The sequence below is a fragment of the Mesocricetus auratus genome, unplaced genomic scaffold (assembly GCF_017639785.1).
Source record: "Mesocricetus auratus isolate SY011 unplaced genomic scaffold, BCM_Maur_2.0 Super-Scaffold_100011, whole genome shotgun sequence".
Classification (NCBI taxonomy): Eukaryota; Metazoa; Chordata; class Mammalia; order Rodentia; family Cricetidae; genus Mesocricetus; species Mesocricetus auratus.
This window is the reverse complement of record NW_024429195.1, coordinates 52,384,793-52,410,820: the sequence shown is the minus strand read 5'-3', so window position 1 is coordinate 52,410,820 and position 26,028 is coordinate 52,384,793. Positions and strand designations below refer to the sequence as shown.

The window sequence follows — 26,028 nt, the reverse complement described above, 5'->3', positions numbered from 1 at the left end:
CCTATTACTTGTTAGCAGTTTCCTGAATAATAAATTCACATGCCCTTTAATGGTTCCACTTTCTAAGAGATATTATACATAGGTTCCTACTTACATGGGGCCCACTCATTTATCTAAAGTTCATGTTCGTCTTCACTGAGGTGAACACATTCAGTGAGAGACCCCTAAACCCTCTCGCAGCTCTAGTGGCTCTCTCTGGATCCAAGCATGATGGCCTGTGAAAGAGGGTCACATTCATTTCCTCTGTTTCTGCGGCTTGACATTCTTAGGAACCAATGGCTCTGTCTTCTAGCACCCATGGAAATATAGACAACCTCTTTCCCAGGTGGATCAGGAGAAACTCAGGGTTCCCATTGTTCTGGGAGATGTGATCATTGTTCCTTCAACCTCCTGGGAGGTATTGGTGGGAGTGAAGAAAACACTCCTAACACTAGCCTCTGTGCAGGATTTCCCACACTTAATATGACAACCACTGCTGGCCTGGAGGCTACCTGGAATAATTCTATGATGCTCTTTATTCCTATTTTAACACAAATGCTCCATGAAGCTCAAGGGACCACTCAGTCCCAAGCTTTCATTTCCACATTGACTCAATTTCCTCTTCTCTGGCTGCATCTCACATCTGTTTCCAACTTGTAACCTTTCCACTATGCCCTTTGAACTCACCGTCAGTTACTTCATTGCTTTAACATTTTCCTTCAACTTCATCTTCCTTCTTTGATTGACCTGACCCTCTCCTGTTATGCTGGATCCCTTGCAGCTCTCTTTTTTATAACTGTCTTCTTTCCCTGTCCTCTTGTACATCTGGGTATGAAGATGGAGGAAATTTGAATTCTTTGATTTAATCATGATACATGACATTCCCGTAGCTTCATCCTAAAAGTCCTTAGCTTCTTTCTGTTTTGAACATCATAATATCACACTACACTAGTCCCCTGTGGTTCTTACATGAGCTGCTGCAGGTAGTCCCTTTCTAGGAAGATTTTACCTACTGGCTTGCTCTCACTTTTTCCATGTTGCCATTAAGCAGACCGGTAGGGCTTCAAACATGCTAGTCTCCCAGTCCCACAATCTCCTTTCCATCTCTATCTTGTTTTTACCTTTTTGAGAAGCCGGTTCTTCCCACAGGATTATCCCAGAACTTGTCTTGTAGCAAAGATTGTTCTCATCCTGGAATTATTTCAAATTCATGAATCTACTCTACAACTTTCCAGCTTGCACCCTAGAGAACTCCCCAACAGTCAATCAACATCCATGAAGTTGACAATCCACCAACATTACTGTCTTTTCATTGTCTCTAACTCTACTTATATCTTTATTTCCCTCAGTATCTAGCCAGAATTCTATGGTCTATCACTTGCTTTGCCTTTCCTGGCTATATTCACCAGGCAAAACTTCACTTACGATTAAATTCAGTTCCCTGCTGCTGAACTTGAGCTCTGTATCTTATGACAATTTAAATTACAGGGCAAGCATTTTAAACACAGAGAGAAAATCAGCAAGTTCTGCCAGGTACAAGTGATAATGAGGTTGACCACATTACTGTCACCATCACTATAACCATCACCATCATTCGTAACATTCGAGGTCATTATAGGACTGGTAGGCTTCTAGTTGTTTTAAGAACTTTATTCTTTACAATAACCCGATGCAGACAGCTAGTATCGCCTCTGCTTTTAAACTGAGGAAAGAAAGGGCCCACAAAGTGAAGTCACATTGCATGTGATCTAAGCTGCAGGTCAGGAGAATCTTGGACCAACATTCTTTGTTTCTGAGGTCTGGGACAGTTTGGATGTGTACATCCAGCACTTATGCTCCCTGCTGACCCCTTGGGTCACCTATGGGGATCGTGAACTCTCTTCCTCTCTCCCAGGGCCCCAGCGTTTGCCTGCCTTGTCTAGCTCCATGACTTGAATAGAAATTCTGTTCTCAGGCTCTGTCTTCCCACTTGCCCACACACTTGAGCTGCCTTCTTCACTAATGCCAGCGCTTTTATTTTCTGAGACTGTAATTTAATTACAACATTTCTCCCTTCCCTCCCTTCCCTCCACACTCTCCCGTATACCCCTCTCCACTCTCATTCAAATTCATGACCTAATTTTCATTAATTTCTATTGCATGCATATATGTAATTTTATATATATTTAAATACCACCTGTTGTTGAGTTCATATAGTGATCCTTGTGTATGTTTTCAAGGCTGACAATTTGGCATCAGACAATTGGTGTGTTCTTTACTGAGGAAGACATCTCTCCTGCTCCCAGGTTTCCTCAGTTGCCTGTAGTTCTTTGTGTAGGGTGGGACCTCCTATGTCCAGTTTGGCGAGTTTGTTGGTGTCATCTCTGTTCAGCTCACATTTGGGCGGTCCTGAGGTAAGGCTACACAGGCATAGTTTCTGATATTATTAGGAGATACAACCTCACAGAAAATTCCCTAATCCTCTGGCTCTCACACCAACATCAACTTCATCTGTATAGGATGATGATATTTTGATTTTTTTCTTTGTTCCATCTTTGTCTTCCTTTTTGGCAGACGCAAAGCCAGGAAGAAAAGAGGTTTGTTATTTTGGAGGGTGTTATATTTAACTCCCAAATCCATTCACTTTGAAAAAAACAAGCATTAAAAAAAAAAGCTTTTTCTTAAAACTTCTACAACTTAGACAAACATGTTTTAAGCCTGAACAGGTAGTTGTCCAATGCAGAGGTCCTCTGCAGCTGGACCCTCTGCTACCACCTGGTGTGGTGCTAAAGAGTGACCTTCCATGGTCCCTCACAGGCTAACTATATTCTAAGGAAGGTAATGTCAATCTCATAATTAGCTGTCAAGGTATCTTACTGACCTCTCATCTCACTGATCTTAGTACTCAACCCTTTCAGTCCCCACATCTGACCCCCTCTCTGGCTGCCTTTAAGAGTCTCTCCTCATATTTTTGCTTAACTAACCATTCAGCCAGCCAGCCAGCCAGCCAACCAACCAACCCACAACCCATTTTCATCTGTTCTGAGATCCACTCCAGGTGTAGGCAGCCTTTCTCTTTGCAGCAATCCAAGCACAAAGAAACTACTTTTTCACTCGGTTTCCTTTTCTTCTTCCTCTTCCAATATTTGTTGGGTGTAAACTCTCACTGCTCATTTACAAAATGGTAAAGAAAACAATACACCTTTCATGTAGTTGTCACAGGACACATTGGCTAATATAACTGATATATAGTAAGAGTCACCAACTAATATTCCCAGTATTGTTGTTATACTTTCTTGTTAGAGAAGTGATGTCCTCATCATTGCATAGAAACACGACTGGCAGCCAAACCAGCCATATGCATATGCTATTCTGTTGCCTGTTGCTATGACAAAATAGCTAAGAAAGTCGACTTTAGCGGAAGGAGGGTTTATTTTGGCTATGTGAAGGTAGTCGTGCATCAAATGCCTTTTCGTACTTTCATCTTTCATTAAGGGCAACACTTTGTGGCTTTTCCTTTGGCATATCCACATTGTCAGCAACACCAGTTTTGTGCATTGGGAGCAAGTGTTTGTCCAAGGCAGGCACATAGGGCTGATGCCTCAGAAGGCTACTAATGAGTAACAAGTGACACTCCCGGTGCCAATGTGCCAGACGAAAGGGTGATTCACATCCCTCCGTGTGGGGTAGAATGGTGTGACATCTTGCTGTGCTTCTCAGGATGGCACAAAATTTAAAACCTAAAAGTTTCAATCTATTTCCTGTCAAGTATTAGCCTGCAGTTTGTTGTGAGGAACTGAAAGTGAGGAAGGGAGGTTACTACATCAGGAGAAAAAAAAATCCTATTTGCTATATAAACCCTGCACCCTCATTAGATGTATGTGATTGCCTAATGCCACACCCCAAATTAAACAGAATACCATCAAGATCATGTTTAAAATGCACTTTCTGTAAATATTTATTGAGACAGCCTTTTAAAACCACCATTGTCTCTAGTGTAGTTTCTAGAAGATTGAGATCTTTCAGAAATACTTTCTCCAGTAGCGATGAAAGATACTTTAGGTAGAGACGTGTTCTCATTCAGTTTGGAAAAGATTGTTAATTTGGTCGTCTGTGACATGGCCGCATGCCAAAATGAACAGATAATAAATTTGAGATATCCTTCTTGACTGCTTCTTAACAGCTTCCTCTAGGTGGGGAACTATCCAAAACTAAGATGTCTCAGAAGTGGCTAGTTCAGCTGAGAAAACTGAGTTCACTAAAGGGAGAATAAGAGTGTATGGTAAAGCCAGAATCTAGGCTGAATGCTTACAGATTCACAATGGGTAGGAATCTTGAAAGTACAGGACTACAAATGGGAAGGTCCAGAAGTCATATCAATAGTCCCAGATGAAGCTCCCTTGCTGGCTCTGTTCATGTCTGTAACCCACTTGGTGTCGTCTCTCTTCTGTTTCCTAAATGCCTCAATGTCATATATAAGTCATTTACAATATATTCTATTCAGCATCCATTATTCATCAAGCACTATGGTAGATTTAGAAATCTAGTTGGTAGCTAAAATAAACACAGAAACAAGACGATCAGATGATATGATGAGGACTATGACGGAGTTATAGAAAATGTGTTGCAGAGGCCAAGTGGGAAAGAACTGGATGGGTCCGAAGGGAGCCAGCAAATGCTTCATCACGCATCATCAGCAGGTGATGTTGACATGGAGTCCTAAAGAATAGACGTCATGAGATGACAGAACAATGATTCTCACCCTGTGGGTCGTAACCCCTTTAGGAGTCAAATGACCCTTTCACAGGGGTCGCATATCACATATCCTACACATCAGATACTTACATTATGATTCATCACAGTAGCAAAATTACAGCTATGAAGTAGCGATGAAAATAATTTTATCGTGGGGGGAGGTCACCACAATGTGAGGAACTGTGTTAAAGGGTCGCAGTTCTAGGAAGGGTGAGATCCACAGTGATAGAAGGTTCAGCCCCAGCTGGGTGCTGGAGTCCTCTTGGTGCTGTTGCAATTTTAGTTATGAGTCAGAGAACATGGAGAGGAGGCAGGCAGCTGCCTGTGGAGAGTCTCCGTCATCACATTCAAGAATCTGTAGCAAGAGATAGCCGTCATGGGAGGAGAGGCACACCATAACTATCTTACCTTTGGGGAAAGACCTTCTGGGCAGCGGCGTTGAGAGGCCCACAGTAGAGACAGGAGCAGCCAGTGTTCACGAATGACAGTTTGCCCATTTCCACAGACAGATAGAGGCTAAAAACAGCAGATGAGGAGAGTGAGCCAACACAGGGTTTCTCTTGGAGGACTGGGTCCTGCTGAAGCCACCGGAAAAGGCACAGAGGAGGGCTGGGGTAGGTGATTGTCTTTGAGGTGACCAGTGGACAGCTACTTTGGCCCTGGCCTTGTTTAGTAGGTTTCCTATGGTGTCATTGTCAGGAACTGGTGGGGAAAACAGAAGGTATTTTGTGTGTGCATTTGATTTCCCTGAGACAGGGTTTCTCTGTGTATCCCTGGCTGTCCTGGAGTTAGCTATGTAGACTAGGCTGACTTCAAACTCACAGAGATCTACCTGCCTCTGACTCCCTGAGTGCTGGGATTAAAGGTGTAGAAGTTAAAAAAAGAATTATTTTTCATACTGTTTTATGTGTATGGTTGTTTTTCCTGAATGGATGTCTGTGCATCACATGCTTGTAGTGTCCCAGAGGCCAGAAAAAGGATATTGGAGAGCTGGGCGGTGGTGGCGCACGCCTTTAATCCCAGCACTCGGGAGGCAGAGGCAGGTGGATCTCTGTGAGTTCGAGGCCGGGCTGGACCGATAGCCTCCGAAACAATACAGAGAAACCCTGTCTCGTAAAAACCAAAAAAAAAAAAAAAAAAGGATATTGGATGCCTGAAATAGGAGTTATAGATAGCTGTGAGTTGCCATGTGGGTCTGGGAATTGAACCTGGATCTTCTGGAAGATCAGCCAGCCCCAGCAATTACTGTTGGCTGATGTGGTCAGGCAAGCTGCCACTTGTAATGCCAACTGCAACACTGGCTGTGTGACCCTGAAAAGTTGAGGTGACTCTCAGAACCATATGGGATGCTGATATGAAGCACCCTACAGTTCACAGTATGACTGTAGACACTCCATCTCAGGTCTGTCCATGTGTCTGCTTCTAGGGAATTGCAGCATCTCCTCACTTCTTCCTTCTAACTCTCCTGCAAATGTCCTGAATAGTCAACTTTTGGGAAATTTAGTTTCTGGTTTGACTGTGCCATAGGAAAGAAAGTCATACACATTGCTGGTATGAACATAAATTGGTCCAGTATGAATGTTGGTATGGTGCATCTCAAAAACCTAAAACTAGGACTGCCATATGATGCAGCAATACCATTCCTGGGAATATACCAATGAAAGCAGAGGCAGTATACCACCAAGACTTATGTATGTACAGATACAGAGTCAACTCAGGTTTCTTTCAACAGATGAATGGATAAAGAAAATATAGGATGTGGACACAATAAAATTTTATGCAGCTACAAATAAGAAGAAAATTATATCATTTACAGGGTAATGGATGAGGTGGTGACCATCATGTTAAGTAAAACAAGCTGTAATGTGATAGACAAATGTCATCTTTTCTCCCATATGTGGAACCTGAAAGATCTGTCTAATCCATCTATCTTCCATCATCTATCTCTGTCTATCATATTTATCTATTTTCTATCATCTATCTATCTATCTATCTATCTATCTATCTATCTATCTATCTATCTATCTATGTATTATCTATTCTATCTATCTGCCTGTCTATCTATCTATCTATCTATCTATCTATCTATCTATCCATCCATCCATCCATGAATATGACATGAGAGTAGAGGATTATTTGGGAAGTAAAAGGGGACTAAAAGGAGAATGCATGGGGGGACTGGAAAGGATAATGGTGTCAAATATGGTGAAAGAAAATTATATACTTGAATGTAAATGTTATTATGAAACTTATCATTTTGTGCAATAACTATGTTCTATTAAAATTAGAAATTAAACAAAACATGATTATTTATGGTGCAGACAGTTAAGTCTTTGTTTCCAGAAGAAACACTCAACTTGTGAAATGCCATGGCTAACATTTCTTTAGTGGAAAGAAAAGCCGAGGGGAAGAGAGTGAGAAAGAGAGAGAGAGAGAGAGAGAGAGAGAGAGAGAGAGAGAGAGAGAGAGAGAGAGAGAGAGAGAATAATGATCTCTTAGAACATGATTGAAATTTCTGATTTGGATTATCTGAGCAAAATTAAGGTCTTAGACTTAAAACACTTTGTGTGTGTGTGTGTGTGTGTGTGTGTGTGCTTAGTCTATCTAAAACTGATTAGTGAAACCTTCTTGGAGTCTCATACGTCCTCCTACTATTTCCCTTTCACTTCCCAAATAATCCTCCTCCACTCTCATATCATATACATAAAACACACACACACACACACACACACGCGCGCGTGCGCGAAAGATAGATAGTCCAGGTTCCACGTATAAGAGAAAAGATATTTATCTCATTATGGCTTGTTTTACTTAACATGATGATATAATTTTGTTCTTCTTTATGAATCATAGAAGAGAAGTGCTGGATCATAGGTTCTGGAGAGAGACCATTCCTGGGGAGATACAGAAACTATCAGTATCTGGAAGTAGTAAAACTGAGAATGGAGTGTGGGCAATGGCTCTTACTCAAAGGCAAGTGGTGATATGATATTAAAAGAATTAAAAACTAATCTTTAAAGTACATTAGTGCTGATCAGATAAAGGATAATTAGCATTGGAGTATAAAATATGAGAGTTATATGGAATGCTAAATATAAATAAGTACACATGTGTTTGACAAATGTATAGTACAGTAAACTTGCTTGTAAGAGTCATCTTCAAAAATTGGGCATTGCTATTTGTTCATGAATGAAAAAAGGCAATTTAAACTTTTTAGCACAGTTAAAATAAGCTTTCTAGTTTTTGTGTAGTTCTGATAATGCTATGAATTTTTATAGATTTACTTACACATCTTTAAAATAAACAATTCAGTTTTACATGCGCACTTAAGGAATAATGATGCTATTATTAAGGCAATATTTTTTATAAAAAGGGTTTGGGATGCTCAAAACATAAGGAAATGATGTTTGGGATTTTATATACATATACATGCACACACAGATTAATCCCTATCTGATCATCACACATTTTATACATATATTAAATTGTCATCCTGTACCCCCTAAATATGTACAGTCATTATGCACCAATTATAAATTAAATCTATTTAGAAGCAAAATTTTCCAAATTAATGTGTGTGAGTATTTTGTCTATATGGTGTCTGTGCACCATGTGTGTGCCTGGTGCCCATAGAGGACAGGAGATGATGTCAGATCCCAAGAAACTGGAGTTACAGCTGTTTGTGAGTCAACATGTGGGTGATGGGAAAACTGGTCTCCTGGAAGAGTGCTCAGAGCTCTTAACTACTGAGCCATCTCTCCAGCCCTGCAAAATATGTTTCTAGAATAACCCAATCTAATTAAAAATAATGAGATATGCAAATATGACTTGTTAATCAGGTTACAAATGAAAATACATGAAAACAAAATAAAAATGACCACATTGTTTCAAGTGCTTCTCATCTCTCTGTCTCTGTTTATCTGTTCCTCCCTCCCTCCTTCCCTCCTTCCCTCCCTCCCTCTCTTCTTCCCTGACTTCCTGTGTCACCTCACTGTTGTTTTCCAGGTTGATGCCATTATTGTCGGCTACATACAGAGGAGTGCCCTCAGGACTGGCATAAGTGGGAACCAGGATTCAGATGCAGTCTAGTTCCCCCACTGTTGCTTCTTATCACAATGCTAAAATGAAAAAAAAGTGATGTCAATTATGCCATGCTATCATGTAAGTATTACATACAAATAAATTGTCTATACACACATATATATGCGAATAGTCCATGCAGCCAGTGAAATTTGATGTTGCTTTAACCTAACCTCAGAGGCAAGGAAGTCACCACGCAAATAGAAGTGGTTAGGAAATGAATCATTTTTTAAGCATCTATTTAGGCTAATGTTAGTTAACTGTTTACTCAAGAAAGTGTTTGGGTTTAACATCTACCAGTGAATGATCACCAGCACTGGCTTCTATAGCTGATAACAATGTAGTCCCTAGGAAGACAGAAGGCAAATATGGTGTGATGTTAAAATTCGAGTGTTAAGGAGCATGTGTTTCCTGGGTTGATTGGCACTGGATTACAGCCTGTAGCCCTGGCGGAGAAACCTCGCTGTGCCTGAATTAGTTACTATTCTTGTTGCTGTGGCAGAATATTTTGTGGTAGCAACTTAAGGAACAAGGAAGGATTTCTTTGGCTCAGGGTTTGAAGGGACACACCTGATAGAGTGGAAGGCAAGGCAGGTTCGAATGTGAGGTGACACAGGAAATCAGAAAACATAAAGGGGGGATCTCTGGTGCTCCAGGAGCTTCTGGCCGCTTTCCCTTTGTGTTCAGTCTGGCCCTGCAGTGCATGAGGTGGTATGGCTTGTTTTCAGGAAGAATCTTCTCTCCACAGATGACCCCATCTGAAAACAAGAGCTGTCAAATTAAAAATGGAGGGGAACCATCGAAGTTGCCATTGCCCAGGCCTGGGAATTAATCAGGAGCCATTAGATGTTCTGTGCAGAGTACCAGACATTTTGAAGTAGACAGAAGACTAAGGTTCTGAAAGGGCACCAGAATGGCATGTTGGGATAGATAGAAGACCGAGGCACTGTGCAAAGCACCTGGCACTCTGGTGTAGGAAGAAGAGTGAGGCGCCGGGCACACTCCCCAGTGGGGAGACAAGCATGTAAGGATACCTTGAGTTTAATTCTTTGATGAAAAAGCTTAAGTTGAATTTTGAGGTTCATGTTCATTTCTGTATGTCTGAACAATTTCTTGGCTTCTGTTGTACTTTTAGAAGTTGTATGGTTTCCTCAGGAGAAGGAAGATATAGAAATAACAAAACTCCATGCCCAGGAACAAGAGGAAGGCAAAGAAGCCTCCTGAGTCTGTGACTGAGCATCTTGTCCCCAGCGGCCTCTGCTTCCTGCTCCAGCCTGGGGCACTGAAGAGCTGAAGGATGACATCAGTGCCTGAAGGGGACAGAAGAGTAAGTTCTTTCTTCCCAGGGGACCCACAGGAAGGAGATGGGAAATCAGATCAAAGCTGGCTTGACACCTCTGTCCTGGGAAATCCTATCAGGTGACTACAAAGAAAACCTAAGAGGCCAAATTTCTGCTCATTGTCAAAAGATGGGAGGCATGTTGGGGGAAGTCCCTGACCACAGGCCAATAGTGCAGAAGGTTGACAGGCTTCCTGCAAAAAACCAGCTACAAAAAAAGCTCCAGACTCCACCTGGGGTGACAAGAAATCTTACCTACTCTCAAGTTTCTTCACTTTCCTGACAGAAGTGTAGACAGTCTTCTGATATGTTATGTAGATTTCTTCTCTTGGGATTGGCTCTATTTTATTATTTTAAAGCAAGATCCTATGACAGAAGGCAGGGCATTTGCTGTTATTTAATAAGCTTCCTAAAAATTGTAATGAGTTATGATCTAGGATTCTAATTAGAAAATCATGTCTCTAATTTTCAAATAAGGAAAGTCATATATCATCCAGTGAAGGATGCAGCATCTTAATTAGAGACATTGATATATGTTGCAAGTTGCTTGAAGTAATAAATCTGGGCTATAATCTCAAGAAGACAACATCTAGATGATTTGAGGAAGCTTAATGATATCTAGTGTCATACTTGTCACCTTTCAAAATGAAAAGAGTGGCAACAACTTTTAAATTTCTACCTTCTGTGAAATTAGAGAAAGTATCAAAACAAGCAACTAAGAAACCAGAGAAAAGAAATGCATCAGGATACTAAAAAATTAGAAGGTTTGATGGGAGCTGGAGAAATGACTCAGGGGTTAAGAGCACTTGTTCTTTAAGAGAACTTAGGTTTATGACCCAGTACACACATGGTGGCTAATAACTGCCCATAACTCTAGTTCCAGAGGACCCAATTTCCTCTCCTGGCCTCTGCAGGCACCCAGCATGAAAGTGGTGCATATACATGTATTTGGCAAAACATCTTACACGTAAAATAAAATAAATAGATCTTAAAATATAGTAAGCTTAGCCGGGCATTGATGGCACACGCCTTTAATCCCAGCACTTGGGAGGCAGAGGCAGGCGGATCTCTGTGAGTTCGAGGCCAGCCTGGTCTATAGAGTGAGTGCCAGGATAGGCTACACAAAGAAATCCTGTTTCAAAAAACCAATAAAAAACAAACAAACAAAAAGACAAAAAAAAACTCAACCCCCAAACCCCCAAAACAAACAAAAACCAAAACCCAGTAAGCTTAGCTTAAGCTACATATAGAGACACTGTCTCAAAAGGAAGGGTTATTGAACATAAAATGAACAGCATGATCTCTAGGCTTCTTGAACTAAAAGAGTCTTAAGGAAATTTTCAAAGGAAAATATATGTATAAACATCAAAACTATAGTAACTGTGAAGCAATTGGGTTTTGGAATAATGTAAATTTGTGTAGACAGTGATAGCATGTGTGTGTGTGTGTGTGTGTATACAGACATATACATGTTGAGAGAGGATCTCATATATTTTGAGTCAACCGCAAACTCAAAATAAAGCTGAAGATTACTTTGATTACTGACTTGATCCTGGATTTATAGCCATGCATCATCACACAAGGTTTATGATGGACTGAGGCTTGACCTCAGGGTGTTAAGCAGGCTCTCTACTAATGGTAAGGTTGTCTGAAAAAGCCAGAAGAAATCATATTATTAACTATCTACCTAAGAAGAAGAATACACATAAGTCTATGTATAAATATACATACATAGTTTAAATGAAATGTTCTTATCTGGACTGACAATGTTCCATCCAAAAGTCAAAGGCCACCTAACAAAACCCAAATACTAGACACGGTAAGCCCTCTCTTGAGTTGTTGGTCATGGTTGTTCATGATACTCCCCAAACATTACACAGTATTCACAGTATTGCTATTGCCCTTGGTAGTCTCCCAGAAGTGGAAGGCAGGTCTCTATTGCTAAAAGCACAATGCACTCAGAAACAGATCCTAGAGTTCCCTTAGATGCAATTGGACTGAATGCTTCTGATACCATACAAACTTCCAAAGGAGGGAAGCAACCATGAGTTCTACCCAACTATGATGCCCTTGAACCACAGCAATGACCAGCATGTCATGATAACTGTAAGAGTACAGTAATGGTACACATACTTTGGTGGTAACCAATACTTCGCTGGATTTAAGACCTGCTCAACAAGAGAGATATCATGCTGGGAACATATCCAACTGCCCAAACCTAGTAAAGTCATCATTCCTGAAGGAGAACCAACAACCACCACTTTAATAAACTAACACAACCCGTAACGACATTCTATATATTTGTCCTTATAGGAAAGTGTAATCTTTAACCTTCATCAATGAAACTTCTACTTGGAACAGATGGAGACCATTACAGAAAACCACAACCAATAAAAATACAGAGTTGTGGAGCCCAGCCCCAGTGGATACATTGGTAAAACAACTCCGGCACTTAAAGGACTTGGTGGTGAAAATAATGTAAGAGCCAGAATATCAGAGTGTGTTGTGAGATTGTATCCCCTAGTAACGTCAAAAGACACCTCCTTAATGTCTACTTTAAGTCCCCCAGCATGACTACTTAAATGTGAGATGAACAAGGACAGCAGCAAGAGACACGCTGAAGTGGATGAAGGAAAGACCATGAGATCGGAAACTACACAAAGAACTGCAGGCAAGCAAGGAATGCTGACAGCGGAAGAAACAGTCTTCCCCGGGAAAGAGCACACCCTGGTCATTCAATACTAAACTGGTTATCCCTTAAAACTTACACACAAGCAACATTATGCAGACCAAAAAAATTAATGAAAAAAGAGGTCATGCATTTGAAGGAGCAGGGAGCGTTTGGAGGGAGAAAAGGGAAGGGGGAAATAATTTAATTATATCATAATCTCAAAAAAAATAAAAGACGCAAAGTAAAAAGATACTTTGCAAACTCTACCAAAGGATTTTGTCATTTTGAAAGTCTTCATTAGTTCATTTCCCATTGTTTCTGGCAACCAAACATCCTTTTCTTTCCTTGTTTCCTTTTGATCTTATCATCTTCAATAGGTGCAATTAGGTTGGGTGTCTAGAAGATCTGCCACCAGATACTTTTCTGATGGCCAACTGATCCATGATCAGCCAGTTAGATGCAGTTTCCTGAGCCACACTGACACAAAGATGAAAACGTAAGCATTAGACTTTATTCGTTTATTCCCGCATGCTGCCCTATGGGTGGGCTGTATTCACAGGCCTGAGATCTGAGAGTGCATTTGATAGAAGGTGTATTTGAATCTGGTTCTGCAGCTTTGTTATCCATCTCTGGGCTCTTCCAGATTCCTTACATGCATTGTCTAATAGATAAAATCAATCACTGTTGTTTTATATACATAAACATCATGGTGATAGTAACTGAATCAAACTCTTAGGACTAAAGATAGGGTCACTGACTTGGTTGGAAAGGGATGGTGAAGAGTGCCAGTATAGGTTGAGTAACACTAGCCTTATCTCTTGTTAGCTTGGTGATTTTTCGTAAGTTTTTATCCCTTCTGGGCCTTACTTATTTTACCTACGAAATGAAAATATTTGATTTCCATATTTGTCAGAATTAAATGAGAAAGGCCCATTTATGTACTTCACAGGAAGCTGTTATTTGACATTCCAGGCATGATTGTGATTTATGGCAGTGTTAAAATATAGGCCAAAATCAGCAGAGGAAAGAGCACAGGGCAGAATCCATAAACTTCCATGAACATGTCCTCCAGTTGTCCTCTTCCAGGGAAGCAAGGATTAGTGAACCCGAGGACAAGTGATTGTAACTGCCAGAACTCAGGTTTTTCCTCTGACTCCCAATGAGCCCTGAGAAGACAAGAGGGTCTAGTGGGTAAAGGTACTAGCTAGCAAACCTGATGACTGACTCCAAACCTCTGGATCCACACGGTAGAGAGAATGGGCTCCTAATAAATCTTCTGACGCCTGCACTCCTGCAGAAAGAATAAGGCTTCCTGCCCTCTACTGTGAGTCAAGAGATTAAAACTATAGCTAATGTTACAACCAACTTTTCTCACTGCAACTTGTCTTCAACCCTCAAAGCTATAGGCACATAGTAAATGCTCAGTAAAGACATACTAATTGGTTGAAATTAGGATATAATTTGTAACATGACTTGCCATCCTCTTTTAGTAACTCTACGTCAAGGACTCAGTAGGTGATTTAAAACTTTTTAAGGATCAAAGATACTCCTTTTAAGTCAGGACTACGACTGTCTAGATGATCAACGCACAGTCTCCTCTGTTGTCAAATCGAAAATATTGTAAACTGATCACTTTAGTGCATAAACATCATGTTTTCACCATTCTTCTCAACATCCCTCAAAATTGTCCAGGTGGTCTTTAAAAGCAAAAGGTGATTCAGAAAACTCTCTAACCTGCGGGATTGATGAGTCAAATAGCGGGGAAAACCTGACTCCGTGTGGACTTCCATTCTGTACGTCACACTTCTTCCGCAGGCTCAGCCGGTATGAGGTCAGGAGTTCCAGGAGCTGAAATAACGTGGGAGGCATGGATCCAACACTTACTCATACCGAGTGGAAGAAATGTGAGTGAAGGAATGGAGGAGATAACGGGCTGTGTGTGCTAGGGATGTGGCTGCTGATGCAGGGAAAAGGGCAGCCAGGATGTAGGTTTGACTACTGACTCTGCTCAGAGTGGGGTTGCAGGAGATACCGTTGAAAGCTTGCTGACACAACCATTGCCAGTTATCAGAAAGAAACTCTAACTGAGAAGAAAAAAGAAAGTCTGCAGTCCCTTTGTTTTAGTAATATGGTCACACCTTGGCTCCTGGTGGTTTTGCAAAAGTTTTGAGGGATATCATGGTGGTGAATGATTCTACAGGTTCAGTATTGGCTGAACTAGCAAGGTGTGAAACCTCTAGTTTGCATGTACAACAGAAGGTGTTTTACAGGCAGCAGCAGAGAGATTTCTCTGCGAAATTGACAAGACAGGAAAAGGTCAGAAAAGGATGTGCTATTGGAGTGACAGTATTCTAAATCAGAGACTCCAGTGTCTCTGAGTGAAAACCCAAGTGCAGATGATTCACTTCCCATGTGGGACACCAAGACCAGATATGCAAACTGCAGGTAGAGGTGCCGAATGAAGGATCTGATCCTTGTAAAAATTTCTCAGGAGTGTGAAGAAGGAGACAATAGGGCTTCAGGTGGAGTAGTGTGTGTTGTTCTGGGTTCAGTGTCCTAGCGGATCGTGCGGTTTGCATGCCTGTGAAGTCAAGACAGCTGAAAGGCCTAGGCCAGGATCCCACAGCTTTTATTCTCTGTAAAGGAATCAAGTGTAGCTACTCCCTCACCAGTTCCATAGGAAAAAACAACCAGCAAAACCAAATGTTATTGGATTTATCTATTCCAACTTGCATATCTAGCACAGAAACTAGAAATGTAGCCAATAAGTTTTGGTAGATATCGACCAATTAGGAAGGGGGTTTTAGATTCAGTTTTTCATTAGTTAGTTAAATGAATCTAAAAAAAAGTCACTTTTATTTTTCTGGGTCTTCATGTAAATTGAAAGGATAGGACATTGGCAGCTTCTGCAATTCCACAATTCCGGGTTTCACCATGACACCAAGTGTTAATAGAGCTTGAGTTTCAGCCATGCAGTTTGCAATCTGAACATTTGGCCAAATTGTATGAATAGCTTCAATATGTATCTTTTATCTCCAATAGGAATTCTCAACTTAACATATGGATCCCACAGTTCTTTAAAAATATTTATTTATTTATGTTTTTATTTATTTATGTGTTGGGGGTAGAGCTAGTCCACACCACTGTGTGCCCATGAAGACCAGAGGACAATTGCAAAAATTGACTCCCTTCTTCTATTTTGTGGATCCCAATTTTGAACTCAGGTGTTCAAGCTTGGCGACAAGCACCCTTACCCACAGAGCCATCTTGTCTGCTCCCCACTTTTCTTAACTCTTCTCTCCCAATACTGTAACCCACTGGGGAAAAATGTGAGATTATAGATAGAACTAGCTTTGGTTTTATTCCAGGAAGTTTCCAATATTGTTTCTAGAGACTCAAAGTTTCACTATTGGTGTCCAGAAGACAGGGAGTGGCAGCCGTGTGCCTGATGTCTTTCACATGTTTTGGTTTACCACACTGGATCTTCCTCAAGGATTTTCTCTGGTCTGCATTTCTCTTGGGGGGGGTGTGAGCAACCACCGAGCCTGTGTGCATCAGTGTTGTCTCCACACTCTTCACTTGCTGTATGGGCACCTCTAACTTCATAGCTTCATTTGGGCTTTTGACGGGGATGGGAGATGAGAACTTAGAAAATGGGATGATGGAGTTGAGGGAAGGATGGGGTGGGAGAGCAAGGAAGAGGTGTCTCAATAGAGAAAGCCATCATAGGCTAAGGAGAAACCTGTTGCTAGGGAAATTCCCAGGAATCCAGGAGAGGGTGCCTGGACTGACCTTCCCCTGTAATCAGATTGGTGACTACCCTAACTGTCATCATAGAGCCTTCATCCAGGAACTGATGGACCAAGATGCAGAGATCCACATCTAAGCACCAGGCTGAGCTCCGGGAGTCCAGTCAAAGAAAGGGATTATATGAGCAAATGGGCAGGGGGGGGTGCGGTAGGAGGATTCCAAGATCATGATGGGGAAACCCACAGAGACGGTTGACCTGAACTTGAAGGAGCTCACAGACTCCAGATAGACAGCTTGGGATACTGCATGTGGCTGAACCAGGTCCTCTGCATGTGGGTGACAGTTTGTATAGCCTGATCTGTTGGTGGGACCCCTGGCAGTGGGAGCAGGATCTATCTCTAGTGTGTGAGCTGGCTTTTTGAAGCCCATTCCATTCAGTGGGAAGCCATGCTCAGCCTTGATGCAGGGAGGCTTGTTCCTGCTTCGATTGAATGTGCCAGGCTTTGTTGACTCCCCATGGGAGGACTTACCCTTTCTGAAGAGTGGATGGGGGTGGGTTGGGGGGAGGTAAGAGGGAGGAGAAGGGTGGGAGGGAGAGAGAACTGTGTCTGGTGTGTAAAATGAATAAAAAAATAAAATAAAATATAAAAGAGCAAATGGGCCCCTTTTTCCTCATACAATGTACCCTGATTAGAGCTTCCCCTTCCCTCTATTCCTTCCAATCTCCCCTTCCATCTGCATCCACCCGCTTTGTGCCTCTCATTAGAAAAGAGCAGGCTTTTAGGAAATACCAACCAAACATTACAAAATAAAATATATAAACTAAAACAAAAAATCATCACATTAAGGTTGGACAGGGCAACCCAACAGAATGAAAACAGCCCCGAAGCAAAGGCACAAGAATCAGGGACCTGCTCCTTCACATGCTCAGAGGTACAAAAAAAATGCTAAGCTGAAAGCTATAATAGTATATGTGCAAAGATGCTGGCCCTGCGCTTGCCGATGAAGTGTCTGTGAGCTCACATGAGCTTTGCTCAGTTGATCTAGAGGGCCTTGTTCTCCTGGTGTCCTCCATGCCTTCCGGTTCCTACACTCTCTGCCTCCTCTTCCTCAGGGTTCTCTGAGCTCTGGGGGGGGGGACTTGATGGAGACATTCCTCTTAGGGCTGTGTGTTCCAAGGTCTCTCTTTCTGTCTCTGCATAGTGTCTAGCTGTGGGTCTGGATGTGTCCACATCTGCTGTAAGAGGAAGCTTCTCTGGTGATAGATGAGCATGGCACTCATGTATGAGTATAGCAGAATGTCATTAGGATTCATTTTATTGCTACCAAAAAAATCCAAGTAAAAATGGGGTACAGACATAAGCCCAGAATTCTCAATAGAGAAAACTCATACGACTGAGAAATGCTTAAATGTTTAACATTGTTAACATCAAGGAAATGCAAATCAAAACTACTTTGAAATTCCATCTTACATCTGTCAGAATGGCCAGGATCAGTAACACAAGTGACAGCTCATGCTGTTGAGGATGTGGAGTAAGCTGAACACACATCTAATGCTACTGGGAGTGCAAAAATCATTTTTTAAAAATTAATTGAAAACATAGAATGGTCCCAGTCATTAGGTATTAGCTAAGCAGACATGGCATCTTTTTCTAGCATTAGTAATAAATCACACTTAATAGAAGGCTAATTTCCTACAAATTTGAGGGAATAACATTGGAACTGAACAAAATTTGAGGGCAAATAGATTAATATAGCTTTTTTTTGTTTAGATGGGGGTTCATTGTATAGTTCTGGCTGTCCTGGAACTCACTCTGTAAACTGGGCTGGCCTTGAACTCACAGAGATCAGCCTGCCTCTGCCTCCAGAGTGCTGGGATTAAAGGTGTGTGCCACCACCAACCAGCTAGACTTTTTAAATTTAATTTAATTTTATTTTTGAGGCAGGTTCTTATGATTCTTATTCTGACCAAAGTAGAAGGTGACCTTGAACTCCTGATCATCCTACGCATTTCATGCCTGTTTTAAGCCAGGGTTATGGGCATGCTATAAAAGCACTCTACCTATTGGGCTGCATCTCCAGCCATCAAAACACATTCTCAGATAAATGTTCAACTGTGTGTGTGTGTAAATCTCTGTGCTTTAATGTTTGCAGGAAATAAAGTATGTCATGGAGGCAATAAAACACTTTCTGGTTGTAAAAAAATCAGCCCCCGGTGGGAAAAGATATGAATAGATACCTCCCAGATGAGACTGAGGGATTAAGACTCCATGAAAAACGTGAGTGCTAGCCCAGTATTAATTTGAAGTTGGAGGTTTGGGAAAGAACTCAAGGAGATGATGATTTTTCCTCTGTGTCAAGATAATTGGGTACCACTCTGAGGGGCACAGGTGAGGGGGAAGGAAACACAAGGTCAAAGGAACTCAATGTACAAGATGCAGGCTGCTACTAAAGGACCTACGCAGTGTCCCCACATAACAACTGATAACTTTTATTGAGTGACTCCTGTGAATTCCCACCACTTTCCAAGGACCATTTGATGGAACGTTTTGGCTGAAGTCTGACAGGAAGTACCAGCATTAAGCTCACTATACAGATGAGGAAGCCAAGTCATAAAAATGCTCACGCAAGATCCCACAGCTAGAATGTGCAGGACTAGATCTGCACCCATAGGCTAATGTATACAGGGAAGGCAGATACACAACTGAGTTGGAACAAAAGAGCAGAGGGTCTCTTTGGCCATCCTGAAGGATTGTCTCTCATAGTGACACTACCAAATAAGGAACGGGAATTTTCTCGTTTGAACTTGAGGGGGAAAGCAGTTCTTAGTTATTAATGGTTATTTGGTACAAGTATGTGTCTAGTGCTGGACTATTCAGTGGGGTTGCCTCAGCCGCATGTGGACATGGGCATTAGAAATATGGCTAGTCCCGAAGTGATTTCTGCTGTGTGTATAAGATGTTTTAAAGATTTCCTGGCAGAGGAATGGAGACTCATTTGTTAAGTACCTTGATGTACATTGAAATGTTACCTTAGATATGTTGGTTGAAATAAAATATTTAAGAAGTTATTCTTGCATTTTTATTTTTTATTAATGGAGAAACTAAACAGTGATATTTTATCTATGTTGCCTGCATTTTATTCCTTCTGGGCAGTTTGACATTGAGTGATCTTGAACTTGTGGTAGGTATTTTACTAATCAATTCTGATGAAGGGCTTCCTAGCCACATTGGTTTTTTAACTGTATGCTTTCCTTGCTTTCTGGTCATTTGCAAGGAAACTTTAAAGAAGGCTTCCCCTTTGCAGGGGTTTGAGAAGCCCAAGAGTTTCCTTTCTCAGCTGTTCCCAACCACAAACAAATGTTCAATCTGCTGTGCTCTGTGGACAAGGAATTCACATTACAAGGGTTAAAGGGAGAGAAGACACGTAAACAATTCCCAGCCCCTAATGGTGTGAAGTAAAAGTGATTTCTGGGGATCCCACAAGAATGGCACAGGTGGGAACCATGGGTCTGGCTCATCGTCAGAGAGCCCAAGGAGTCGAAAGGAAACTCTAGCTACAACCCTGACATGCCACAAAACCAGACTTATAATGCAAAGTAACTTAGCTTCCCCACCTATCTGTCACCATCTCATCTTAAAAAACGTGTGAAAACACGTAATCCTGAGGAGCTGTCGATTAGGTATAAATACTGGCAGAAAGGGAGGCGCAGGGTATAGCTTCCATTGGCCGATCAGCTACCACAGAAGACGCCATCAGCCGAGTCCTTAATACTCCTATCGCGTTGGCCTAGCTCTGAGATAATGAACACCACACGTTGCATCTTGGCTTTGTTGCTCTGCCTCACTCAGGCTATGTCTGGCTGCTACTGCCAGGGCACACTCATTGAAGAAATAGAAAATCTGAAGAAATATTTTGTAAGTATGACCTTTTAATAATGCTTGTAGTTGAAAATGACTAATGTTGACTTGCGCTGTCAACACCGGGCTGCCTTCTTTGGTCCACGGTCATTTTGAGAAGACTAGGTGCAATGTTGCTATTTGTCGGTGAGGTGTTTATTGACTTAATGATTTTGATGCTGATTTTACTCTCTGTTCAATTTGCTATGGAGACTCACAGGGTGTTTACAAATCTCCCCAACGATGGGCATAGTATGAGTATGAGGTACAAACATACTTATTTTGTGATTTCTTTAAAATCATTTAGTCATGTTAGGAAGCATTCTTACCCTCATGGCTGGCTGTTCATTTCTCATTCTTCAAACTATTATGAAAGTGATAGTGAGAGATGAATATTGCCATTAAAAACACCTAGGGGAACAACCGATCACTTAAAAGTAACAGAAAGCGATGTTCTTGAAGTTTCTGCTTCAGAGCTGTTCCCTGCTTGTGCCTTTCTCTGAAGAGTGATGTTGAAATTCTACTACAAATGAATTATCGCTGAAGCCAGCCACTTACAGAGGTCTGAGAGGAGTCACCTTTCTCAGAGGTTTACATTTTTTCTTTTGTCAGTTTCCTTTTGGATAGACCAAAGTTGACAAAAATAATATTTTTTATTCTTAAAATTTTATACTTTTTTCTGAATGTCTGCCATTACACACATAGCTATGATAATAATGTGCAAACATCCAAAGTCAATTTTACCCTTACAGTGCAAATCAAGCTGACTCACACGTGTTTGGAGCTATCTTTTCAAGCAGTGATTAAATCCTAAGAGTGCACACAGATGTTTCAGAAACCTGCACCATAAGGGGGCAGTGTACACATTAGGATTAATCTGATGATTTTTTTAAACCCTCTCTTAATTTGAGAGTAACTTTCTTTAGCTCACTGCAGCTATTTGGGGTATTTGAAATCTCATCATCATTTTTTTTTTGAGTTTACTTGTGGCCTTACAATTCAAGATTAGGCTAGAAGGAGCTAAATCTAAAAGAATGCAAAATAGTCTTTGGCTAAATTTGACATGGAACATTTTGGGGATGCTTGTTAGAAGTAAATGGAAGGGTTGGGAAGGAAATCAGCGACTTTCGTCGGCACTGAATTCAATGAAACACGATAAATATTTTTAGGGCTGTTGGTGAACTAATTATAAAATCTCCTTTTTTCCTTAGAACTCAAGTAGCTTAGATGTCGTGAATGGAGGGGACCTCGTCTTTAATATCTTGACGAACTGGCAAAAGGTAAGCTGAATATTCCCTATTGCCACATTTTTTCCTGTTGTTTCTAATGGACCGGGTCCCATCAGACTTACTTTGTTTTCTTGTTTCCCAAGGCTGGTGACACAAAAATCATTGAGAGCCAGATCGTCTCCTTCTACTTCAAACTCTTTGAAGCCTTGAAGGACAACCAGGCCATCCAGAGGAGCATAGACACCATCAAGGCAGACCTGTTTGCTAACTTCTTCAACAGCAGCATGGAGAAACTCAATGACTTTGTGAAGCTCACCAAGATTCCGGTAAGGCAACTTTGCAGAATATTGTATTAATATAATGTTTTTTTGCTCTGTCTTGAATTATCAGATGGCTACTGAACAGTTGATAAAGCAGGGAGATGAGTCCCTGTCTGAGATGCTTCCTCACCACGGGCATGCTGGGAGGGATTTGGTCAACTTTGGAAAAACACAGACATTAAAACCATTGCCCACATGATGAGTGAGTGCTCTGAGGAGGAAGCAGCCGAGGGGAGCAGCGAGCAGAGCTCTTGTGGTCCCCCTGGGTGTGTGATGGAAACTCTCGCTTAGGACGGGAGGTTGTATGTTAGTGGAAAGAGCAGTGGGAGGGAGTGAGAAGACGTTGTGTTCTCCTCCTCCCAGCCAGGCCACAAGGAACTGTGACTTTAGATGACTCACAAGCCTGGCTGGCTGAGCTGCTGTTTCCTCATCTTGATAGGAACCAGCTGGGATCACTACATTTGTTTAATCTTTTTTGTCAAAAACAAAACCAAACCTGTGCAGTGTCATAGGTAGAAAATGATGGTCAGAGAAGAGAAAGTAGTGGAGTCCCCGAGAGACACCTGGGTATCCTACTCTTGGTCTCTGTCTAGCCTCTCATGCTATGCAGTCCAGATTGTTTTTAGGGAAGCAAAGGTAGACATACTTGGAAAGGATTGCTTTTAATAGTTTATGAAAGTTTTGCTCAAGTAACTTCCCAGTATGGGCATATTCCAGCTATCCTATGTTGTAAATCCTTAACATGTGAAACCTAAGCCTTTAAATTATGACTTCCCGAATCTGCAAGATAACTCAAAAGCATAAAGGCAAACCTCATTTCTCTAAATTTTATCCAGAAGGCAAAGGCATTCTAAAGCCTTAGGCTCTGGTGGCAAATGGGTTCAAACGATAGGGAGACGTGTCTGGCTGTGTTTTGCAGTCTTATGTTTTGTGCCCAGCTTTCAGTCTACCTGAGTCCACCTCTACCATGACTCATGCTCTGTAGCAGGGGCTGGAGGATGGCAGCACATCCTAGCTCATCAACCAGAGATGGATGAAGTACTCATTCCTAACTCACCCCCACTTCCAGCTTGCTGTTCAGCTCTGGCTAAGTCTCTTGGATTCTTGGCAATGTTTTGAAAGCTGGAAAGTAAATTTCTCTTCACAACACACAGCTTATAGAAGCCTGTTACTCCTAAGGCCTTACCTCTGGTAGCCTTGGGTCACACACGCTCTTCAGTAACTAGTCTTGTGTCCTATCAGCCTCTGAATCCTTGGCAATGTAGCAAGGAAGTCAGAGTATTTCCAGCATTAGAAAAAACAAACAAGCCAGATAACAGTAAATGGTTTTCATTTTATTAAGCATAAAGTTATCCAATGGAGAAGTTTTTTGTTTGTTTGTTTGTTTGTCTTTTGGTTTTTTGAGACATGGTTTCTCTGTGGCTTTGGAGGCTGTCCTGGAACTAGCTCTTGTAAACCAAATTGGTCTTGAACTCACAGAGATCAACCTGCCTCTGCCTTCAGAGTGCTGGGATTAAAGGCATGTGTCACCAATGCCCAGCAATGGAGAAGTTGTTTAAGTAGTTCCATGAATGGTGTAGAAGGCAGAGAACAGGAAACACTGTTATAAGTGTCATTGTCAGCAAATTATTACTAATATGAACATGATTGGTGTTTATTTTTAATCCCATTCTAAACATGATGACAATGATCTGATTTGGGAGAAATCTAAAATCATGAAATCATGTTTTTCATTTGTTTTGGATGTGGGGTTTTTTTTTAGTACTCATTTTGTGTTGGTGGCTCTCAAGCTTTGACTGATATCAGAATCTCTGGAGGGAACTTAGCTCCCAACAACATGGGCCTTCTCCTTCCTACATGTGGGTTTCTGGACTCCTTGGTAGATCGTCAAAGTATTCTGCTATACCAAGGGGAGCATTGGCCCATAGGAATTTTTCTTTTGTATGGCTAGAAAGGACTAGGCAAAGCATAAGGTGGTAGACTTTGTAATAAAGAGGTCACTCACCAGTCTCTTCACAAGGAAACAAGTTCCAGGATATTAGGCGCCTGGTTCAAGTTTAGAGTTACTGCAAACTCAATCTCATCCCCATTCCACCCCAGAGTCCCGCTAGTACTCCATTTTGAGATTTCTGTAGTGGTTAAGCACCCTATCCCTCTTGTACAACTTGGACTTTTAATGACCTTTGTAGTCTCAACTGTTAAAGAAGTGATTGCTACAAATGAAAGGAATATGTTGCTATGCAGAATTGTTCTTCTTAAAAGGGATATTTCTATTTTCACCAATCATGATGTTAAAAGAAAAATATCACAATGGTTTGCATAATTGGAGTTAACTACATTTTTCCCCCAACAGGTAAATGACCTTCAGGTTCAGCGGAAAGCTGTCAATGAACTCATCAGTGTGATGCCTCACCTGTCACGAAAACTTAGCCTAAGGAAACGGAAAAGAAGTCGGTGCTGTTTTGGGGGTGGAAATCGTCCCAACAAGAATATTCTTGCCAGCAATATTTGAATTTAAAACTTAAACCTATTTATTAATATTTAACATTATTTATATGGAAATTTATATTTTTAGAATAACCAACCAAAGAAGTATTTATGATAGCAACTTTTCTGTGATGAAAATGAATTTCTATTAATATATATATGTTATTTATAATTTCTGTATCCTCAACTATCTCACCTGACCATTTATTGTTTCTAATTGATTAAGCAAGACTGTGTGATTAAAAGGTTGTATCTCAGGGGCCAGTCAACCAGCTGACTGAAGTCAGACTGTAGGTGGTACCCTTATTTTACTTGACAACAAAGCTGCATTGAATCATGAAGTGCTGCTGACAGGAGGGCATGTCTACACTCTGAGCCCACCCTTTAATAGCAAGTCAGACAGCATGTCAACATGTCAGGTAGTACAAATTGTCCCCAGAGGAGAGAGGTGTCTCCCACCTGGTGCTTTTGAATCCTATTAAAAGCTGTGACTGCACCAAAATAGCAAATAACTCACTTGTTTCTAGTTTATCACTGTCTAATGCATATGAATAAAGTGTACCTTTCACAACTATTTCTGCTGTGTCAGACTTCTTCTAAGAGGCGACTCGGGTGAATGGACCACCTACTGATGAATGGGCTGGAAATAAGCCATTTTTAGCTGTGGGAATCTTGGAGCTGCTTTAAGCCCCATTAAGTGTGGTGCTTTTCTCTCCTGGCAATTTGCTGGTTTTTCACTGCTCTAGCTGGCAGCTGTTTGAGTTTTCTTTCAAAGGCATATGCCTAATTACATCACTATTCAACTTAGAGCTCTTGCAGTGGGAAGTATCCAAACTGCTTGGCTTGGCCTTTGGGTTTGCTCTTTCTTCTACACCGCCACGCTAGCATTCCCTCCCACAATCACGGTAGGCAAACGTCATTGGTGTGTGTCGTAACGTTTCTATTGCTGTGAGAAAATATCGTGACCACAAGCAAGCTGGGAAAGGGTTTGTTTCACCTCTTAGAGTATAGTTCACCACTGAGGGGAGCCAGGGCAGGAACTCAAGGCAGGAACCTGGAGGCGGGGACTGAAGTGAATGCTAGGTAAGAGCATTTCTCACTGGCTTGCTTCTTCTGGCTCGCTCAGCCTTTCTCATACAACTCAAGACCACTTGTACACAGGACTGGCACTGGCCCGGTGTAGGCTTTGGGCTGGGTTCACCTACGTCAATCACGAAGAAAATGCCCTACAGACTTGCTTACAGGAGAGGTGACGGAGGAATTTCCTCCGAGATTCCTCTTCCTAGATCACTCTAGCTTGTGTAAAGCTGACAAACTGATAGACACAGTGTGACAGAAAAACCTGGACTGGGACCAAGACTAGGCCACTGTAAGCAATGTGACCTTTGATAACTTCTTTATATTCTCTCATCTTTCATTCATTTATTTGAAAAAGAGGAACAGTTAAACGTTGGTTCTTCCTCACAGTATTATGTGTGAGTTCATTGTAATTTTTTTGTGGTACCTGATAAGTGAGATACACTAGTTCACTAAAAACACA

General features: G+C 41.4%; 1 protein-coding gene across 1 annotated transcript; it reads left to right on the top strand.

Annotated features, from left to right (window-relative positions):
- The first annotated feature begins 20,316 nt into the window (after window positions 1-20,316).
- Ifng (interferon gamma) lies at window positions 20,317-24,698 on the top strand. The gene is given in 4 exon segments (NM_001281631.1): window positions 20,317-20,470; window positions 21,664-21,732; window positions 21,825-22,007; window positions 24,355-24,698. Coding segments are annotated over 4 exon segments (525 nt in total). The 5' UTR covers window positions 20,317-20,356; the 3' UTR covers window positions 24,514-24,698.
- The last annotated feature ends 1,330 nt before the right edge of the window (window positions 24,699-26,028 follow it).